The sequence below is a fragment of the Thunnus maccoyii genome, chromosome 3 (assembly GCF_910596095.1).
Source record: "Thunnus maccoyii chromosome 3, fThuMac1.1, whole genome shotgun sequence".
Taxonomy (NCBI): domain Eukaryota; kingdom Metazoa; phylum Chordata; class Actinopteri; order Scombriformes; family Scombridae; genus Thunnus; species Thunnus maccoyii.
The window spans coordinates 26,813,660-26,834,485 of record NC_056535.1 but is presented as its reverse complement, the minus strand read 5'-3'; the positions used below and the strand labels follow the sequence as shown (position 1 = coordinate 26,834,485).

The 20,826-nt window shown below is 39.8% G+C and overlaps 2 protein-coding genes across 3 annotated transcripts in view; one reads left to right on the top strand and one right to left on the bottom strand.

Annotated features, from left to right (window-relative positions):
• Positions 1-2,695, top strand: part of LOC121894488 (protein-arginine deiminase type-2-like) — a 12,506-nt gene extending 9,811 nt beyond the window's left edge. The window contains exon 16 of the mRNA XM_042407106.1: positions 56-2,695. Within this exon, the coding sequence (XP_042263040.1) occupies positions 56-289 (234 nt within the window). The 3' untranslated portion in view covers positions 290-2,695. The remainder of the gene's footprint in view (positions 1-55) is intronic.
• On the bottom strand, positions 2,655-20,826 carry rap1gapb (RAP1 GTPase activating protein b). Of its 2 annotated transcripts, XM_042407107.1 has the most exons (21): positions 20,787-20,826; positions 20,386-20,571; positions 19,539-19,642; positions 15,875-15,953; positions 15,734-15,787; positions 15,550-15,633; positions 15,365-15,465; positions 14,789-14,918; positions 12,152-12,307; positions 11,893-11,964; positions 11,704-11,790; positions 11,204-11,347; positions 9,481-9,612; positions 8,176-8,253; positions 7,051-7,160; positions 5,992-6,108; positions 5,136-5,277; positions 4,596-4,695; positions 3,999-4,108; positions 3,452-3,499; positions 2,655-2,739 (listed from the first exon to the last, which is right to left on the bottom strand). In XM_042407107.1, exons 2-20 carry the CDS (start codon positions 20,392-20,394, stop codon positions 3,491-3,493), a joined length of 1,818 nt encoding a protein of 605 aa, XP_042263041.1. In that variant the 5' UTR covers positions 20,395-20,571; positions 20,787-20,826; the 3' UTR covers positions 2,655-2,739; positions 3,452-3,490. The 2 variants fall into 2 exon arrangements, with proteins under 2 accessions (XP_042263041.1, XP_042263043.1); XM_042407109.1 differs by lacking the exon at positions 8,176-8,253.

The following is a 20,826-nucleotide window of genomic DNA, read 5'->3' as shown; positions in this document are numbered from 1 at the left end:
TAACTCTAGGAGCTGATAGCACTTGTGGTTTTCACATGATCCGTCACGTTTCCAGGTGAACATGATTGTCTTGGGGAAAAACCTTGGCATCCCGAAGCCCTTCGGCCCCAAGGTGAATGGACGCTGTGCCCTGGAGGCTGAGATGTGCTCACTGATGGAGGGCTTGGGCCTCACGTGCACATTCATTGACGACTTCGCCTCTTACCACAAACTGCTGGGAGAGGTCCATTGTGGCTCCAATGTCCGCAGGGAACCGTTTGACTTCAAGTGGTGGAATCTGGAGATGTGAATGAAAACTGTATGGAGATTGGTTAGAGAGGCAGATAGAGGGCTTTATTTTCAAAAATTGTAAATTGTTTTGGAAAACCTATTTCATAGGAATGATTATGTTTGAAGAGGGATTTTTTTGTCAAAGCCTTACATTACCTCAATCATTTTTCAATAAGTGCCACTTTTTTTCTCCATATAATGTATGCCTAATTTCATACCAAAGTATTTGCAATAAGTAACAATCAACATTTATTAAGGAAACATAACCGCAGTGTTTTGATATATTGTTTGTATCTTCATCTTTATTAAACCTTTTTGTTGGCTTTATTTACAAAAAAAGGATGTAAAGCAATATTTACAAACAAATATTTTGAACAAGGGCTTAAGCAGACAAGAACAGAAATACAATCATTTGAATTGAGCACATAGAAGATTCGCTCCCAATCTGTTGTGGTTTGGATCGGCCATTGGCGTACAGTGCAAGCACAGTTAGATGAATGGAACCACATAGTGATGTGCAATAATAATACAGAGCCACAAGAGGGCGTAATCCATCTACTCAAGCATTTCCAGCCCAGAGGAAAATCATTTGAAATCATGTCCTTCAATTCATAATATTGACTTCAAAAGGCTGTAATACACAAATGTGTCATTATGAACTAAAAAGTGAACTAAGCCATTTTCCAGTAGAGTCAAATGCTGAATATTTTAATTTGTTCTGAGTGATTTGTAGCTATATGTATACATTAACAGGCTGTGTTTTGCATTTGTTTCCAGTGTCTTCAAATCTGTTGTAATTTCACATACTGTAAATGCTATCATTAATTCACTTTAGACAATAAATATCATGTCTGCTTCACTCTCATCACTGAAATAACAAAAAAAAAATCCTTGTGTCAGTTCTTTCCTTCATAACAAACTGAAGATAGGGAAAAGCCTCTCCACTCAGGAAAGGTGAGCTGTTTCAGACTCAGGTTTACTGTGGTCAGCAGTCAACACATTATCACCATTCGCTGCAGCAGATATGTACAAATAAATACATGTCTACCTTGTTTTACATTCAAGCCAGCTGGCAACGCAAAGCCTTTAAATATGACCCTCCTTCACAGCAGCTCATGTGACACAATCATGATAAAGGCAACTTCAAGACGAGTCACAGTGTAATTCATATTCAGCGACAAATCAGGTTTTTCAAAAGGTCACCATTTCGGTATAACTCTGAAAATGTAGTGCTTAGGTCACATATGTATATTACACTTTACAAATGAAGTAGGAAACTGGTTTTTGGCTCTCTATCAGCAATGTGCACTGCATCTGGAGATGTTGGCTGGTTTTCAATAAAACACAAATCACAGGGACAACACTTCTATGTCAAGCATGGCACCAGTGTACAGAGGAGAGTTTTTTTTGCAAGCAGATTTACACCATGCACAGTATCGTTGTATACACACCTGTACACAGACATCAAATCAACAAGTGGTGCGTGACAAAGAGCATTTTGGAGACAAACTTCTAAACAGCAGTACCTTGAATTGTGGATTGAGGATGCATGTTGCTGGTTGGGGCATTACAGTAATTCTGCTTTTTACTATAACCATATAGCATCAACAGTTATGTTAAAATATGTATTTTTTATCTACAGATTTACTGTTGTACAATTAGAATTTGAATTTAAAAATTGCAGATACATTTTTTGTAGTATATTTCATCCCTCACTCACCTAAGAAGAAGGTGATTGATGCTATTACAGCCACCAACAACCGCATCAAAGAAATGCCCTCCATCAAAAACGTGACAAATGTACGGAAGCTGTCGTAAAACACGACAAATATCCACTGCAGAATACTCAGAAGAATAGATCATTAATTAAACACAAAAACATGGCCCGACAGACAGCCACACAAACACACACTCAGCACATCAAAGTTGGACCCATGTACAATATCACAGTGGGATGTGAGGTTGACATTAAAAAATAAACCATTTTCCTTTCTAGTACAACTCTCCTCTCTGCAGACCCACTGTTTCACAAGCTAAATGGTTTGATTGGTTTCTTTCATCGTGCTTTCAGTCACAAGATTAAACCTTCATTCAAATCCTGATCTTTAAAAGAGGGCAAACAAGGTTTTGGAGCTTACTGGCCTGAAGAATGAGCAGGCGGGCAGAGTTATTCTGTTAAACCAGCTGACAGATGACAGTCAGTAGTGATGCTGCGTGGGTGCGGAGGTCTCTTTTCCTTTGCCTTGAGCTTTCAAGAAGGGTGCCAGATGGAGCTGGAATGGAGGCTATAGGTACATGTCCATGGAGCGAGGTGTCTGTCATGACAGGCAGCAGATCCATGCCAAACATACAAAGGAAGATCAGTCAGTCTCTTCATCTGGCTTCTAACTCCTGCTCCTGTTCTGCGTCTGTGTTTGAGTTCACATGCCCTTGGCTCGTTTTTGGCAAGATGTGCCTCTTGAGGGAAAGCTGAGACAGAGAAAGGGAAATGGGAGAGATACACAGATGAACATAAAAGAAGAGAAAGTGAGTGAAGGGTAAAAAGATGAGGAGAGAGAGGAAAACAGCCTAAAAAAGATAAAGAAAGATATCTTTGCAGTCGTGCTGTCATTAAAGGATATGCTCACAATTTTTCAAGTTTGTCTTAAAACAATAGTCAGGTTTTGCTTGCTGTCATGATTCCTCCCATTTATATTGACCATTAGAAGATCCCTAAGTTTTGAGCAAAAATGTATTTAAAACTTTATCTGAAGATAATATAAGGAGCTTGTCAAATAAAAAATCTTCAACAGTTCCAGTCGTTTTAGTTAAACAGTCCCTCTTTTTGTGTCTCGACGGACAGTATTTTCCTGTTCAGCTGCATAATATGGCACTAAAAAATTGGTAACTTTGAAAGATATTGACTTGATTTGACTAAGTTGGACAGCTGAAGCCTCATATTAGCTTCAAATAAACTCTTAAATACATTTTTGCACAGACGGAGGGCTGGGGATTTTGTCCCCCATCAGTTACATTTAAAGTGCATCATGAAGGGGTCTCTTAGTGGCCAGTATGAACAGGAGGAATGATTACAGCAAGAAAAACATGTCAATGTTCATTTAAGCACCTGACTATTGTTTTAGGCCAGACTTGAAAAATTGCAAACCTATACTTTAATTAACATATCAACGTTATGTCCAACCTGAAAATGGATGTCGATGTAGTGATCAGTGGGGCGTGGCTAACAGTTCTGCATACACACAAGGAGAGATGATGACATCGTTAATATCAACATATGCAATAAAAGAGTATCCATAACAACCAGATATATCAAATAGACCAAGCAGCAAATCCTCACACCTATGAAACTGGCACCGATGAATTTGTGGTCTTTCTGCTGAATACTTTCATTGTTAATCAAACTGTTATTGACAAAACAATCTCACCTCAAGATCCATTTAGTAACTGTTTTGAAGCTTTCGACATCTTCATCCATGTTGTTTTAAAAAGATGATTTTAGAGTGCTCAGAAACAATGGCAATGTGAACATCTACTATCATGTGACAGGATCGAAAGCCCCAGAAAAGCTACTAAACGGACCCTGAGGAAACAATGAACTTTGAATCTCAATAAGATAATTGAGTACTACATCAGAGGGAACACTCATTCGAGTGACGTTGTAAAATCTCCACATGCAACGACACCATCTGAGTGTCACCTAATGACTGACGCCAAGCACTTTGTCTCACCGCTGAGAACTTGTGCTCCTGCGGGGGGCGCTCTGTCTTGGGCCGGCTGTCTGTCGCTTTTGGCTCTGACGCCTTCACTCCGTCAGGTTGCTGCTGAGGACGAGAAGCTGCTGGGAGGGAGGCGACAGATGTGTTGCTGTCATGGTTAATAAACTCAAGCACATAATGCTGCCAGCTGTTCTAGCCAAAAAAAGGATACCCCAGCATCCAAAAGATTAATGGTTCAGGGTGAATCATTAGTGACAGAAAAAAAAAGTGCAGCATAACAGAAGTTGTGTGGGAATCATAGATAACGTTGTAATTTTTAGGCATAGTGAACTTCACTCATTTAAGAAGAGTCAGAGCTCTTTTTTCGCAGGCCTTCTGTTGCTGGCACTGAGCTGGACTGGTGCACTCATCACTGAAGGGCACTCAAATATTAATTGCTCAGGAAGCAGAGAGTGTTATTCTTAAATATGCCTCATCTAGATTTTCCCCCAGATACTCTGGATGTGTGAAACAGTCGACCTTTTAGTAACTTGTCTGCTTCCCACACCTTCAGGCTATCACTGGCCTAGTAATATGAGGAGCCCTTTCCTCTTCTTCTATTTAACTCACCTGAAAAACCTCCCTGGCTGGTACTGCACGCACTGTCCTCCACCCCAGAGCTGTACCCAAATGAGTCTCTCTTCAGTGGCGTAACAGAGGATACACTTTCCTGCAGGAGTGGTAAAAGGAAGTTAGAAATATTTCCTTTTTTTACCAACAATACAAGATACCAACAACAAGAACAAGCAATTTGGTGTCTGACAGGGAACATAATCAGAATCATAGCTCTACTCTGCGGCTGTATATGCATTTACTTTTTTTTCTTTTGTTTTTGAATACAAAATGGCGAAAGAAACACATGGACCTAGTAATATGCATTTCTATGCAATACATTTTGAAACCTGTCATTACTGGGATGTGGTGAAATCCATCAAACCATCTCACATCCTTTCAGCTGTTCAGGTAACAGCGAACAACAAAGAAAAAAACAAATAAAATTAGTTAAACAAATGGTAATATAAACATGTCATCAACTGGGAGAGGTTGCCTGCTGTTTTGGATTAGGGAAGAGACATGCACTTTAATGATGTGTTATCACTCTCTACCCACCAGTCCAGTGTCGTACTCCTCCTCGGCCTCATGCTCGTTCTCGTGCTCCTCCACAACGCTGGCAAAGCTGCTGGCGTTGGAGGAGGAGCGGGAAAGGTCCTGAGCCTCGGGGATGGACGGCGCCCTGCAACACATCGCCAAACTACACACCTGGGTCACTCTGACCGCACAAACGCCTGTGTTTCCCTTACATTGAATTTATTTGGGCGGCATGATCACAATGGTCTTTTTTCCATTTTTGTGTTTATTATTTTTCATTTCAAGAGTCAAATTAATTCAGCATCTTTGTTCCGCATCTATTCCCCTTAGATAGTAGACAGAGGTGTGTTTGCATCTGTGTCAGATATCTTGTCTCAGATTAACTCAGGTATATGCATGTACCTAATCTTCTAAAGATTAAGCGTGCACTGACTTAATTATGACTGAGAACATTACTTAACAACATTATGCATTGCACAATCCCCATGTTTATGCATGATGTAAATACAAAGTCAAAAATGTATTCTACCCTTTCATCTAAACTAGACATTTAAATCAAACCTGTCATGTGGGTAATGTCTGTAAAATGAGAGATGACAAATTAACAAGCTACATTTGGAAAATAATTTGAGAAAAAATAACCAGAAAGGGACATTTTGAAATGGGACATGTAAATGCTTCAGCATGTTGCATTACAAATGCTAGAAAGCATTAGAAACTAGGCTTTTAAGGTGGATGCTCGAGGAGATAATCAGTTTTTTCAATGTATACAAATGCAACCCCACACATCTAAGGCATAAACCACCACAAATAACTTCCCAATTTGCAGGAATATTATATTGTATAAGATAAGATCATATATTTAAATAATAGTCACCTGTTCTTAGTAGCAGCAAACTCTGGAGAACTATGATTGGAGGAGTTGTCTGATTTGTTTTCCTGTGACAAGAGGCTGCTGTCCGGTAACCTCTGGGTGCTGGGTGACACCTCCCGGCTTCAGGGACGGAGATTGGGATGGAGATTGAGACATCAAAATACTGTAAGTTAATGTTACAACACATGCACATTACCTGATCAGAAAAAGTGGTCTTAAAGTGCCACAATCCACAACCTGAGACTTGACTATTGTTGACATTTTAGTTGACCTTTTAGAACTAAATGTGACAAAAACCAAGAAAGTGTTCTTTGATTTTAGCTGTCACCACTACACCGCAGGCAACAATGTGATTACTGGCCAAGAGGTAGAAATCACAGAGTCTTATGAGTACTTTGGTACTACAGTAGACAATAAGTTAACCTTTGACAGCAATACTTACATGATCTATAAAAAAACCCAGCAGCATCTACTTTGAGGAAGCTGGTCAAGTTTCATGTCGATAGATCTTTTAATGAATCAGTTCTTACATTCACTTTTACCTGTTAGTATACTTCCCTCACTGTCTAAAAGAAAATGGTCTAGGGTGGTAAATATCTGCAGAAAAATCACTGGTATTAAACAGAAAAGTCTGTTCTATATAGCAAACCATTGTTAAAGAAAGCATCTGTCTATCTGGTCTGACAGCTCCTATCTCCTACATCCAGAGACAGTAATATTCCATGGATTTAAACCTCATATAAGTAAGTAATTAGTATTAAGCATAATCCATTAGGTGATTTTGGTTGCTATGAAGCTCCTGTTCAGTTGTTACAACCCAGAAATCATGTAACATTTTAATAGTTCTGTAATTCAAGAAACACCAAAGCACAACAAACAGCGTAAATCATTCATAATCCCCTTTCTTAATCAAGACAGCTATCCAACAAGAGCCTGTATCTTCCACAGTGTATCTTCCATTAGCTGAATTCCTCATTTTAATGTCCTTGTTTCCATCTGTTGCAACACTACTCTCTCCTCACTACCCACTCCCTGCTTATCAGTTCTGCTCCGTCCTCTCACCTCCTCTCTTGGACCTCCTGGATGTTCTCGATGCCAATGGCGCTGCTGCGACGGGAGCTGAAGGGCCCAGACTTTTTCCTGGTTGGGCTTTTTCCAGGAATTATCAATGACTGACAGCAGGTAGGGAGAGGAAAGTCAGACACACTATGGGGACAGTGTAACCGTTTCACAACCACAGTAGAAATGAAATACAGTACATGACAAGGTAGGCTACTGGAAGTATCTACATGTAAAATATATGTACTGTGAAGAAATTATGAACTGATGGACTGATGATGTAATGACACATTTGGCAACATGTTTTACAAATCCATGATGCAGTGGGCTTCAGACAGGAATTTATTTTATATTAACACACAAGTTAAGATAGATTTTCAGATTAATTCTCTTATTTTAACTTTTATATCAGGCTTTAGCGCCTTTTTTCCCTTTAGAAAGCCTTCTGCTGGGTTTTCTATTTAGTTATGATTTAAGTATTGAGGTCAGATTGAAGAGTTTACTTGTTCAAATTTCAAAATGTCTGGTACACACTTCTAATTTAAGATGCGGTATGATTCATCATGAGTTACTATGTATAAGAACATAAGTGGGAGTCTGCGCACCATTTTCTTTACTGACGTTATTGCTTTTATCTCAAAGTGTTTGATAACAACTTTAAAAGTCAAATGAAGTGAAGGAATTCATGCATGAGGCCCTGAGATCTGCTGCCATGGAAAGCATAACATGAAACAAGAAAACAGGAATCATTAAAAATGAAATCATCTAACTGTAAAAAGTATTTACAATACAGGAAGGATTTAGGCCAAAGTAAATGAGCTATAGCATCTCTCAGTCCATGATAAATCATTCCCTCTGTCATAATACATGAATGCAAGGGGGTTTAGTCACTGTATGAATCAATGAAATGAATGAAATTATAATTAAAACTATAACTAAGCAAATGGCATAATTTATTAAACCTACATATCAGAAAATCTCTCACAGCCACAGGAACTAAAACATTGAGCAGGCACATTTGACTCTAAAAACTACTAATTGTACACTCACATGATAAAAAGACATTAGAAAAGTTAAGACCAGAGACAAAAAAAATAGTAAACAAGAAGGGAGAAAATATACATGAACCTCTTCTATGGTTCCTATCCCTATGGCACTGCCTCGCCGTCCATATTTACTGGGACTTTTCCCTGGGACAAGCAATGACTTAGGACCAACAAGGCAGGGCAGGGGAAGCAGAGAGAGAAAAGAGATGATAGATTGAAAAAGCAGGAGGGGTAAAGAAAAGAAAAGAATACATCATAAGATCTCATGCGCACAACACACAGAATTTCAACAACACGGTGCAAAAGAGCTTAAAAAGGAGCTCACAGCATGACTTAATAGAGGACACATGATATTAAAATAACAGTGAGAAGCTTTTTGGAGCAAAAGCAGCCTGGGGTTCGACACAGGAGGGCACAGCAGTAGATGACAGCAGTAAGAGGGCCACCGAGGTAGCAGGCATGTCAGCAGTTTCTGCCCTGAAGGATACAGGTCGGTTTAGTGATGCATTCAGAAGTAACAAAAGGGCAAAGAGGACACAATCCAAATGGGTAGCTTTTAGAAAACTTTAATTCTTTCAGAATTGGGGTTAATTTAATTCTAATTCAAAATATCGTCAATAACCAAATTCCACACTGCAAATGAACTGAGTTGAAACATAATCAACCCCACCTTTGAAAGAAATACAAACAGGACAGTGAGCTTCTTATATTTGTGGCTTGTGCCATGCATATACTACAGCGACACATGCACATATACACGACTGCGTAGAGAAGTTATAACATTTACAGGAGGGTGCAGTCATGACAAAAGCACATTAAAGAGGGAGGGAGTCTGGGTAGTCAAACAGCTGCTACACTGAGCTCACTTCAAGACCCAGGACAGAGACTAAACCGGGGCTCACAAACAATCAGAGTCACCTTGTACTGAGGAAGGAAATTGTTGAATTCATTCCACAATGGACACACTATTTTTTTTTTTAATACTAGATTTTTAACTGTCACACTATGGGGTGATGAGGATTCTCTCAACAGATGAGAATGGATGAAATGCTGAGAATGAATTATGCTGTTAATTTTCCAAACAAAAAAACTTGTCATTAATAGGAACTCTATAAGCTGTAAATGGAAAAAAGGTAATCAGTGAAAGCTGCTTTAGTACAAAGCAAGAATGAATTTAAAATGTCAGGAATGAAAGCGAGCGCTTTGATGTTAAACTACTGATGTAAGTAAAGTGTTAAAATGCTGCTGGTAAGAAAGAACCGGGGTTAGAGGTGTGCGTATGTGTATTTACCCACTGCTGTGAAAAGGTAGAAATACTGTAGAAATTTTGTATCATGAATGTATGTGTTGGGTGGGCATCATATGTGAACCAAACTGCGTTACTTACAATCCCTGGGGTTTTGGGGCTCTCTGCGGGATTGTGGGTAAAGCTGCCACTGTGACTAGTGGAGACTGTGTGTGACTTCTTGTTACTGAGGCCCATGGCGTCCATAGACTGGCTTCTGCTGCGGATGACCCGCTACAGAGAGAAACGAGGAGATACTGTCAGTGGATCCACTTTGATACTATGTGGAAACGCAACACACTGACCAATATTTCAAGGCATTATATACCACACACGTACAGTATATATGAATCTATGCTCAAATTAAGTCCAAATTAAGTCCATTTCAAATGCGGATGTACTGTACATGTGCATATTAGTAAATAAATACACACAGTGTGTTTTATTCCCACTGTTATTTCACAAATTTTGGTCATAATCACTGGAACATATTGACTAATATGTTCCTAATTATATTACGTATGCAGATATATTTTATGCATTGTCAGAAATGTTCATTTTTTTAATAGACTGCTCCATTTGGCCAATTATTTTTAAATAAATATTTAGTTTTGTCTACTGCTACTCATACTGTCAATATGACTACATACTGAACCTATTTCGAAGAGCTTATACATGTGATCACTGTAGAATAAACGTGATGAATTTCTGAGGGCACAAATGTGTTTAATGTGTCTGTATTTGTGTGTGCACATGTACATATACATGTTTGTATGCAGGAATATTTTTGAACACTTAGGGGCAGTGCAGGTCAACAGGCAGGAGGGAGAGACTGCGTGAAAGAAATGTAGGTTCACAGAAGGTCGAGATGAGTGTAGGCTTTGAAGTGTAGGAGGATGAAACCGCATTTCCTATGTACTGAGTCGTCATTCAACAAAGGTGAGTCTATAGTGGGGTTTTATGTCATGGGAGGGGGAGATGAGACACAGCGTGAGCAAGGGAGACCAGGACTATGAGAGAAAGTAGGAGAGACAGCAGGACGGCAGAATCTACACAGCTTGACAGAGGCAGAGAGAGAGAGAGAGAGAAAGAGAGAGAGCGTGTGGCATCTTTGCACATGTAATTTGTGGAGGTGTGAAAGAGAGAAGGAGAGGCGGCACGATAGCTCTCGACAGGTAGAAAGAAAAAGAGAGAGAGGATTTGTGGGATGGTATGGGAAACAGATGGATCCAAAGAGACAACAGAGAGACAGAGAGACTGAGATAAAAGTGGATTCATTTCTCTCACATTGCAGAGAAATACAGAAAAGATGGCTGAGAACTAGTCAGCGACTCAGAGAAAAGAGGAAAAACAGCAAGGGAACACTTGCCCATGGGGAGACATGCAAACTGCATCATCAGCTCCCTAATGAGGGGTCATTAAATCGTTCATCAGGCACACACAATCACAGCTCCCACTGCTGTGCCTCAGCGGCTGGGCTACGCTCCACCACCCCTAATGGTCATTGATGGAGCACTCTCAGTCAGTGCCCTTCATACACAACAGGATGCTTCCCAGTCTCAAAACCACACCATCATGTGAAAACACACCGAGTTCAGCAGTCCAAGCCAAGTGAGGGAATCAAATGCCACAGGACTGGTCCTTTGAGATACTGACAATTTTTTATGCTTTGTTTTCTCATGTGTGAATACCCAGAATCCCAGCCAAGAGACAGGGGAGGAAAAAAAAGCATCCTAAAAGTTTCTCCACTCATTACCATTCTCTCTCATGCATGTGGAGTTGCAGATTAACAGTGCGTCTCATCAAATGAGGGATGGAGCTGTACCTTAAAGGATTCAAAGAAGCCTCCTCCTCCTCCTCCGCCTCCGTTCTCCAGCTTATCTTCATCTCCACCCATACCCATCATGGATTGGCTGTTGATGTGCAGCTCCTCATACAGAGTCTCCAACAGGGCTGAACGTGTACGCTCCTGAAACCAAACAACAAGGACAGTTCACACAAGTACTGGCACTTATCTGAAATTTGACAGATGCAAATTAGTTAGTGATTTAAAATTAAATCATGTGGTTAGCACAGAAGAAAATGATACAACATCACCACATCAGGATGTTAAACATCAGGACTAGAGCTCATTTGCTTTGTGGTTGGTTGAGAAAGCATAGATGAAATAAATCTATGTTGTCACTTGAAATTACTTCCTTTGAAGAATACAGCCAGCAGGATGCACATCTATGCAGGTGTGTGCTTATGTGTGCACACATGTACACACACACTACAAGTATTCACACCTCCATGCCGATGTTTGCATTGTAACACTCTTCTCACCTCTAGCTTGGCAAACTTCTCAGCCTTGTAGCAGGCGTACTCCGCATTGATGAGCTTGGTGAAGAGGAACTCACGCAACTCTGGGCCCTGAGGAAGGCATACATAGAGAAGAGAATGCAGAGTGAAGGAAGGTTTATGATGTCTGCTTGTAAAGTGGAATTTACTTTGTGCACTGGTGTGACCACTGACCTTTTTGAAGATGGCAGGGTCAGGCAGAGCAGGCCCAAAGAAAGGTACATCATCCCTCGCTGTCACAGACATCTGGAGGAGAGAGGAGAGCTCAGATGACCAGAGGCTATGAAACCCCTTTGCGAGACACACTGTGATACATGATACATATCACTGGTGACACTTTTAAAAAAGACACACAGAAGAATACAAGCTCCTGAATAATGAATGAGTGAATGCAAAAAGGGTTTTACAGGTCACACATGTCCTCAAAACCAACCTTGTAGGTGACATTGTCTGTACAAGCGTTCTCCACCTGCACCACCACATATGCATGCAGGAAGTTGGACTGGATCATGTCTGGTACAAAGGGTGTGTTCTCCTCCTGGAACACGATGGCCACAATGTCGTTGCCTATGTGCCTCTTCCTCTGCAGCTGGATGACACAGATAAACAAAACTAACAAGAGCAGACACATCTTTAATAACCAGTTAGAGAATCACAAACACAGGTCTGTCTGTCACAGAATCACTTCAAGGATTTGCACTGAAAGATTGACTGGGAATAAATATAGCACACCTATTAACTGACTGTTTTTGTGAATTGCTACTGTGACACCAGTTAAAGTTGATCCAGTGCTGTATCATGTCTTCATTGGTATTTTGTTAAAAGTCCCTATACACTGAATGTAGCCATGACTATGCTTGAATAATTTAGATCCAAGCTTTCAAAGGCTGTTGATGGTGTGAACATGAATGAACCTGAATACCAGTGGAGGCAACACAAAGTAAAACAGAAATAGTTAATGATAATACAAATGGCTGAGTGTTAGTGACCAAAATCATTGCTGTTGAATGGCTGTATTCTCCTTGTTGCCAAAAAGCTCGAAGTAACCAGAAGGACATTCGTGCACTTGGAGGACGGAGCGCCTGATATTAAAATTTTATCCAAGCAATATCTTTTAAAAAGCTTGGTGTTTGCCAAGCATTAGGGGCTTCTTCCTCTGCTGAAACATGAATCGATGTCTTCACCTTGTTGCCTTTCGCTAAGAACTCTTATTTCGGGCTTGCAAGCTCACATAAATATGAGAGAACATATGACTTTTCTGTCTTCATTGGGGTGAATTTCTTGTTTGAGACTTGTTAAATGTTGTCCAGAAATGTCGCAATCAAACAGTAAAATACTCAAAAAATACTATGATGCTGGAAGAACGTCAAAATGAATTCTGTTCAGCCCACCAAAATAGATTCTTATCATGGAGACAGTGTGACCCAGGCCTTTCAACAGCATGTGAGTGGAAGCACATTTATCAGATTTTGCAACCAGATAGAGTTTGGTGATAAACAGAAATGCTCAGTGAAGACAGTCTTGGCAAAAACAGACCCAGCTCCCGTGTTGCTCCTCAGTAAAAGCCTCCAACATCGTGACACCTGCTCAGCAACAGCGAGCGTTGATTACCCTCCATCAATCATCATGCTATTTAGCACTACACTAGTACTGCCTTTTAACAAAGCCACTTCACATTTGGTGATATTGACTTTAGTGTTAGCTGGTGCTGCTATAAAATGTCTCAAGAGTAGATCAATTGTGGGCACAGTACAACACAGCAAATATTTAATCTGGGCTTTATATATGATTCTTTTCCAGTATATCAGCCCGATTACTTTACAGCCTCTGTCTGTTATGTCATTCTGTTTGTTCACATAAGAGCAATCAACCATCTGTTTCAGGCTTGTTGAAGTTATAACAGCCATACATATGCCATACACATTAAGTACATGCCTAATGAATAGAAAATGTTTTAAATACTCAAAAAGACGATGAAATTCTGGGTACTTTTTTTGTCAAAAATGTACCTTTTCCCATTTTGAAGAAATGTCTTAGCATGTAAGACAGTGGTGAAGGCTGAAAGGGGAACAGGATACATGTGGCTGCAAAAGCAGAGCGGCCGGGTTACTACTGCATCATCCCTGAGCTTACTGGCTGTCAGATTTAATATTTACTCACACAAGGGCTTTCTGAACCCAGATAGCTGAATAACATTCATCCCACTTTCTCTGTGCAGATGGACTGCGTAACTCGAGCGTCATCACGGACAGTTAGACACTTAAAATGAACTCAGCAAGCGTGGGTCTGGATTGAGACACATGACATCTGTTAATGCTGTATATCCGCTCAAATCAGATCAAATTCAGTCAAATCAGGCTCCATTAATTCTGCGCTTTCTCCATCCTGAAATAATGCTATGTTATTATGGCTGCACCTTGCCTCCTTTTCTCGAGTTCCCTCATGAATCATCCCATGTGGGTGTTGTTTATGTCTTCTGTTTCTCTTCATGCCTTGGCAATATGGACAGTCTGTGCAGGGTTACTGTGGTAACTAAGTTCAAACCACTCTGAGAGGCAGCGAAGAGCAGCTGAGGACTAATGCAAGCTTATTGCAACATGGTGTCAAAGAAGTCTTCAGCTTCAAAACTACAGTAACTAAAGTGCCAGAAGATAAAACTGCAATGTGTGGAAATGACAACCCTCAAAAAATGATGTTTCTCTAGGACAGGAGAGTAAGTGAGGACATCAAACCTGCAAACCTACATTTCAGTAATATCTGTGGCACACTTGTAAAGCACAAGTAGGGATTTAAAGGTAAAGTAAAAGTTCTTGAATATTCCATTTATGATTTTAGTTATCACTTCGCACCTCAGAACTAGGGCAATTACAGATTATAATTATTCGTCTTACTTAATCAACACTTTGGATTTCAACCACCCTGACTCATTAGCTTCTGCTGCTGCTACAGTCCGACACATGAAGAAGTCACAAGAAGAGACCTTTACAAATCAATTAGTCGAGGATATTGAAAACTGTGCTGAAACAGCTATTAGTTACCCTGTTAATTAATCACTGGAATGTAACTATACCTGCTGCGAGTCTCCCTCTGTGTAAGGCAGCTTGGTGGACACATGGAACATAATCTCCTTATTATGGAAACTTGTGTAGTAAGATTCTGTCCCCGTCTGCCCGTGAGTGACATCCAGCCCACCCCGAAACCTGGAGAAGAAAAGGAGAAGCAGAAAGAGGAGATTTAAGGGCAGAAGCATGAAAAAGAAAGAGAATAAAATGATAGGAGATGGCAAGGAGGGGATTGAGGTGACCAACTAAGAGCAAGATAGAGAAGAACAAAGCAGTGTTAGGAGTGGAACATAAGTACGTGCCGTCAGAACACCCGGTCCTTCTACGCTCATTCATCACTGAGGGAATGCCAAGGGCACTTCTTCTGCCTATTCAATCATGATGTCAGCAACACTACAAATATCAGGACACTCTAACTCGCTTTTTCAGGGATTAATTTAAAGCCAAGTCTGATCAATAGCAAAATGAATGATGGCCCGCTTCTGACAAGACATGATGTAGAGCGCTATACTAAGAATGAACCAAAAAGCGCTTAGTCTGCTGTTGAGAAATAGGAAGGGAATTGAACTGAAAAACATCCAAACCCTTTAAAGTCATGAAGCTCGATCTTGTGGCCCAGAAATTCCAAGAACTCGACAAAGGCAGGGCTTTCTTCCATGTTGCCAAACAGCTCCTCCTCTGATGTCTGTAAGGAGGAAGTGAAGGACATTTTCAGGAGGAGTGACTTCAAAAGCAAAGATTAGGAGCAGTATCTCCGCAGTGTACACACCTGGCCAAACTTTTGATAAATAACCCCAAATTTGAAGTTATTGCTGATCACATGCTCATCAAAGGTGACAATGAGCCTTGATGCCTGAGGACGAGAGGGTAAAGTGTCCAGTAAGTTACATGGAGGTAAGTGCCAAGAGAAATAATTATAATTGAAAAATATCACAATGAAAAATAGGGCCTACCTTTGGGTAGAGGACAGGGTAAAACCTATCCACGTTTACCTCTTCACAAACAAGCTGTAAGTGAAAAGGTACGTTTTAATTATACTGTATGCAGAAAAATATTTTTATGACAATCTTTTTGGCACAATATCAACTGCCTACCTTGGCCATCTGAACCACATTGGGGAACTCGGTAAGGCAGGAGATGGGAATCACATCATGGTGGGTTTTTAGCTTGGTGCTGAAAGTCAAACAGCTTGAAAAGTCAACATGCTCGCTGTTTTATTACTAATCCAAATCAATTCTCCTGCTTTAATGGTTTCTTTCTTTGATGCTTTCTTGCAGTCATGCAAGTGAATCACAAATTCCAAGGGGACCTTTCCAATAGATGCTGTGTGGAGCTGGGAACATAATGGTCTTTACACTTCATGTATTTGTGCAAAGATTGCTTATGAGAAAGTCAAATTACTTTTCTAGGGGGTCACTGATCTATCCAAAGAGGAAAAGCCAGTGAGTTCTACAAAGTGATCTATGTGTAGAAAGTCAGAACAATTGATAGTAGCTCACATTTAGTGAGATAATTACTGGAGTACTTTAAATTACTTAACAATTATTCTCAGGGGTTAGTTATACAGCAGCCACTTAGTGTATTGACCAATGCAGGATCGCATACACTGTTCACATCCTTGTTGCCCCAAAAGCATCACAATACAATTGCCACAACTGTTCACTAAATCGAAAAAATGTACATTTAGAGAAAACGCTGAATTTCAAGGCAACAAACAAGCCACAAAATGCTGATAATTGACTGCTCCCCAAGCCCCTCCCATGAACACCGATTGTCCAATCATAGCTTAGCAACCATAACTAGGCACCGCAGGTAAGCTTCAGATTTCCTCACATGCTGAAGTGGTGTGCATGGGCCTGTAATAAGAGCAACAATTTTGAGCCTTTCCAAAAACATAAGTGTGTAAGGAATGGATTTTTATTGGATTTGGGGAAGTTTACACTCCAGCAACCCAAGCCAATTATTTCCTGAGATAGCGTTACATTTGCCAAACACAGTGGTTAGTCCTAAAAGCAGTTTCGCTTAAAAAGTGAAAACATACTGAGAGTGTAAGCTAAGCAGCCACACAGGGTTAGACTATAATCCAAGTTATCATACTAAGATGAACCATCTCTACACTGCAATACAAGAACAATGCTTATTTTTCATTTCCATATCTAACTAATGGATGCTGACCGTTTGACCCGGGACATACAGCTTTAGCCTCAGTCTTTTAGCACAATATCCTCTGAGTTATCAAATGTATTTTTAAGACCCCTTTGACAAGATTCTTGTTTTAAAACCAATCAGCTGGAAACATTAGAAGGTCAGTTTTCAATCAATTCATGGAGCTAAAGTTATCCTCATTAGCTAGCTAGCTACAACTGTTAAAATCTGCGAGTAACAGTTGCCATTTTAAACAGAAGAATCCAAACACTAAACAACTTTTAAGAATATAAACTTAAAGAATATAAGTTGGTGTTTTTGCTGTGTATAGTGTATTAATGGTAAAATTTTAAAAAAGGCTAGTGTAGATCTTTGCATACAGTCAGTACTTTAAATATGGACTGTGAGTCAGTGCGTGTGACTACAACAGCTGAGGGGAGTGAGTTTGACTGGGGTGATGGAGTGAGTGTGGGTGGTGCCCACCCAATGGAAAACATCACCAGGTAAAAAATGTTGAGGGCTGAGTGACTGTTACCTCGCTACATACTCATCCACTCTAAAGCTCCATTAACAAAGAGGGAATGCAGCTATTAAAATCTGGAGTGGAGTCTCTCGGGTGCTAAAATTAATTCACAGGTTATGTGGTGCATTGAGTTCTGCCTCTCTCCCCCTCGTCTGTCTTTAGCCGAGTGTGAAGGAGGAGAGCATTTCAGAGAGTGAGTACGAGGTTGGGTGGGTGGGAGGCATTATACTTGTACAACACGAATGAATAGTGTGCTGATTGTTGAGCACTTTGTGGCACAGTTTTTTACGTCAATATTTATAGGGAGAGGCTTGAGTGCTGTACCACACAAACATTTGAACGCTTATATTTGTACTCACAGTATTACACAACGATTAGAACATAAATGACTAACACACATCTCTATTGGACTCAGGGACATGTTTTGTTGTGTTTCTAAGGATACGAAAGCAGCATCTTTTGCTAATCTATGATTGTCTTCTTATTTCAACAGATTAATTGAATTATTTCAATTAATTTTCATTAGATTCATTCATTATTTACTTAATAAAAAAACATGAATAAAACTATTTCCTGGCAAGCCGAGATATTACATTTATATACTACTAAATTGCAGCAGCAAATAAATATTTTACAGGAAATGTAATACCGCCTAAATCACAATGTGTCTGTAACCTGACACGCCAGATGGTTTGTTATATAGAACCATCTGAGAAGTCATCTCGAAATTGTTTGGAAACGGGCAGGCACTTTCAAAAAAATACTTGGCAGGTGATTGGATGAACCATCTGTCTATCACCGTCTTACCTTGCGAGCCAGCTGGATTCGTGACACTGATTGGTACAAGCCTGACAAAATGTATTCTCACGTGATCTTGTGGATGACGTGATCTCACGAATCCAGCTGCCTCACAAGGTAAACGTATCTGGGAAGTTCTGCCAAACCAATGTTCAGTGACAACATATTTCATTTTTTGCGTCAAAGTATCCAATCGTACTAAACTTTTTTATAGTTATGTGTTTAAGCACCAGCAGAACTTGGTTAAAGTTTGGAAAAGATCATGGCTGGTTTAAAAAAGTCCACAGTGAATTGAAGTACAACAGGTTTATTAACATTGAACTAAAATCACAGTCTTTCACTAACGTTGCACTTCATGACCTGTGTACAGAATTCAGGCAGCGATTACATTGGCCAACACAAAGTAACTGAGTAAACAATTTAGACATATATAGACATAATTTATAGGAGAAAGGGTTGTTCTGAACTATTTATTGTGACATAACTGCAGGTTATGAGAAGCAGGACTAGTTGTGATGAAAACCTTATTTTTCACGTCACTGTGACTTCAACAAAGACCAACAGAAGCTCAATGGAACAAATGTCCACCTAGTCAGGTATTATGAAGCACTTTCTATAATGGAATTGTTTAAATAGCATATTTCACAAACAAGATACTGTTAATGAGCCAATTTCATGTTGTAGAAGACAGATAAGCACATTCATAAAAGTAACAATCCTTTTAACAATAGTGGTGTGGACATTGTTTGCCTGTGTAATATAAGCAGCACAAATGTGAAGTCATATCTAACTGAAGATGAAACTGATGGGAACAGTTATTTGGTGGCTTGTGACGTTACGCTGAAGCATAGCCTATTAATAGCAATCAAATTGTGAAATACTTTTTAATTCATCACTGTGGGAATGCTCTTCTTCCTGTGAGTCATTATTACTCAACTCAAAGTTATTCACAATGGGGAAAAAAACAACAAAAAAAAAACTTAATCAACCCAGAACAGTCAAGTCATGGGTGGAAAGACTGTATGGAATTGTTCTGTTTGGGAAAATTATGTGTATATGCCAAAAATCACAGCATTACATGGATGTTTGAAGCCATGATTGTTGCAGGGTTATGGGAAGAAAGCTGCATTGCAGAGAGGAAAATAGAAAGAGAGACCAGAAAAAGGAAAAGGGGATAAAGGCAAAGACAAATTGCGCCGGATATTGAAAAGGCAAGGACCATGAAGACTAAGCAACAGAAGCACGAATAGGAGAGAAAACAGGTCAGGGATAAAGATAATAGGAAATTGTACCGAAGCATCAAGCGCAGATGCTCTTGATCCCCAATGACATCATACTTCATGGAGAAGACCAAGTGGCCCAGGGCAGCATCCATGGTGTAATAATTAAAGTGTTCCTGGGGGCAGATAAGTAGAAGAAGCTTTAGTACAAGGATGTGCTGCTGACAGTAGTGGGTAACACAATAATAAAAAATGCTATAATAAATTAGAAATGGAGAAGGGAGATTAATCGTCCTCTAATTAAGGAAAGTGGTGGAACTGCCCTTGAGAGAAAGGTGTGAAACAAGGTACAATGTACCAACTTCTACAAATCTTACAGTATACTGAATGCACAATTCAGTGTTTTCAAGTATGCAAATTGTTTCACAGTTTACTATCATATAGCATAATATGTCAACACTGTGAATTTTTTTTTTCACTTTGTGTGGTGTACGCACTTGTACATGTACTTCTTTATTTTATCAGTTTGGGAACGAATACTAATGGCATAGCTAAACAAAATAAAGTAAAACTCAGAAGCAGACAGTGGTTCTTTGTTTTTATCTTTTCGGAAAGCCCACATGTTGCTTCATGTTCCTGAAAAAAATGTCCTAGTAGTTGTAAAGGTGACTGAATAATAGCTAACCCACATGCAAATGATAACAAATGGACCCACATACAAACCCAGAACATTTTTCTTTTCCTTCATCCCCTTTATTCGTATAAAATAATATAAATTCTTTTCAATGTAGTCAGAGAAAAGTTGAGAAAAGTTGATTTCAAGTGCACTTTCCCCAGCCTATTGGTATAAAGTGAGAAGTTAAACTAGTTTAAACGAATCAAGATGGATATTTTGTTTACCCATTTTTCTCATCCTCACCTTGCCCATGAATTGTTTCCTGTAGATCTTGGCGGTGCTATTGGTCTCCAGTTTGATGTGGGAGGTAGGACAGGGAGGTTGATCTGCCTCTGGTGGGTCTTTAGGCTCATGATTGGTTCCCTCAATCCAGTAACCTCCAAACTGGGGCAGCAGGATGAGTGGAAAAGGGCTACGACGACCCAGAACCTGACAGTGATGGAAAATAATAATGTTGAGAAAGAACACTGATACCTAACTACTAGTTGATGTGTTGCCTCAAGCATAGCAACTCTTTCATTGTTGCAGAAAACCATCTTCTTTTTTTGACTTTTGCCTTTTACCGTAGCTTTACAGTTTTTGACATCTATAAAATATATAGAGTGTAGTGTGAGTTATTTGTGCAGAAAGTAAACTGTGTGTACCTCATGAACGCTGGGATAAGGGATGTAGTCCTCTTCTGTC

Bases quoted from the DNA above. Each gene is read 5' to 3' on its own strand.
- rap1gapb (XM_042407107.1), bottom strand. The intron at 11,791-11,892 runs GTCAGTGGTCAC...TGCCTTCCTCAG, and splicing joins ACCCTGCCATCTTCAAAAAG to GGCCCAGAGTTGCGTGAGTT. The intron at 11,348-11,703 runs GTGAGAAGAGTG...GTTTGGTTTCAG, and splicing joins AGAAGTTTGCCAAGCTAGAG to GAGCGTACACGTTCAGCCCT.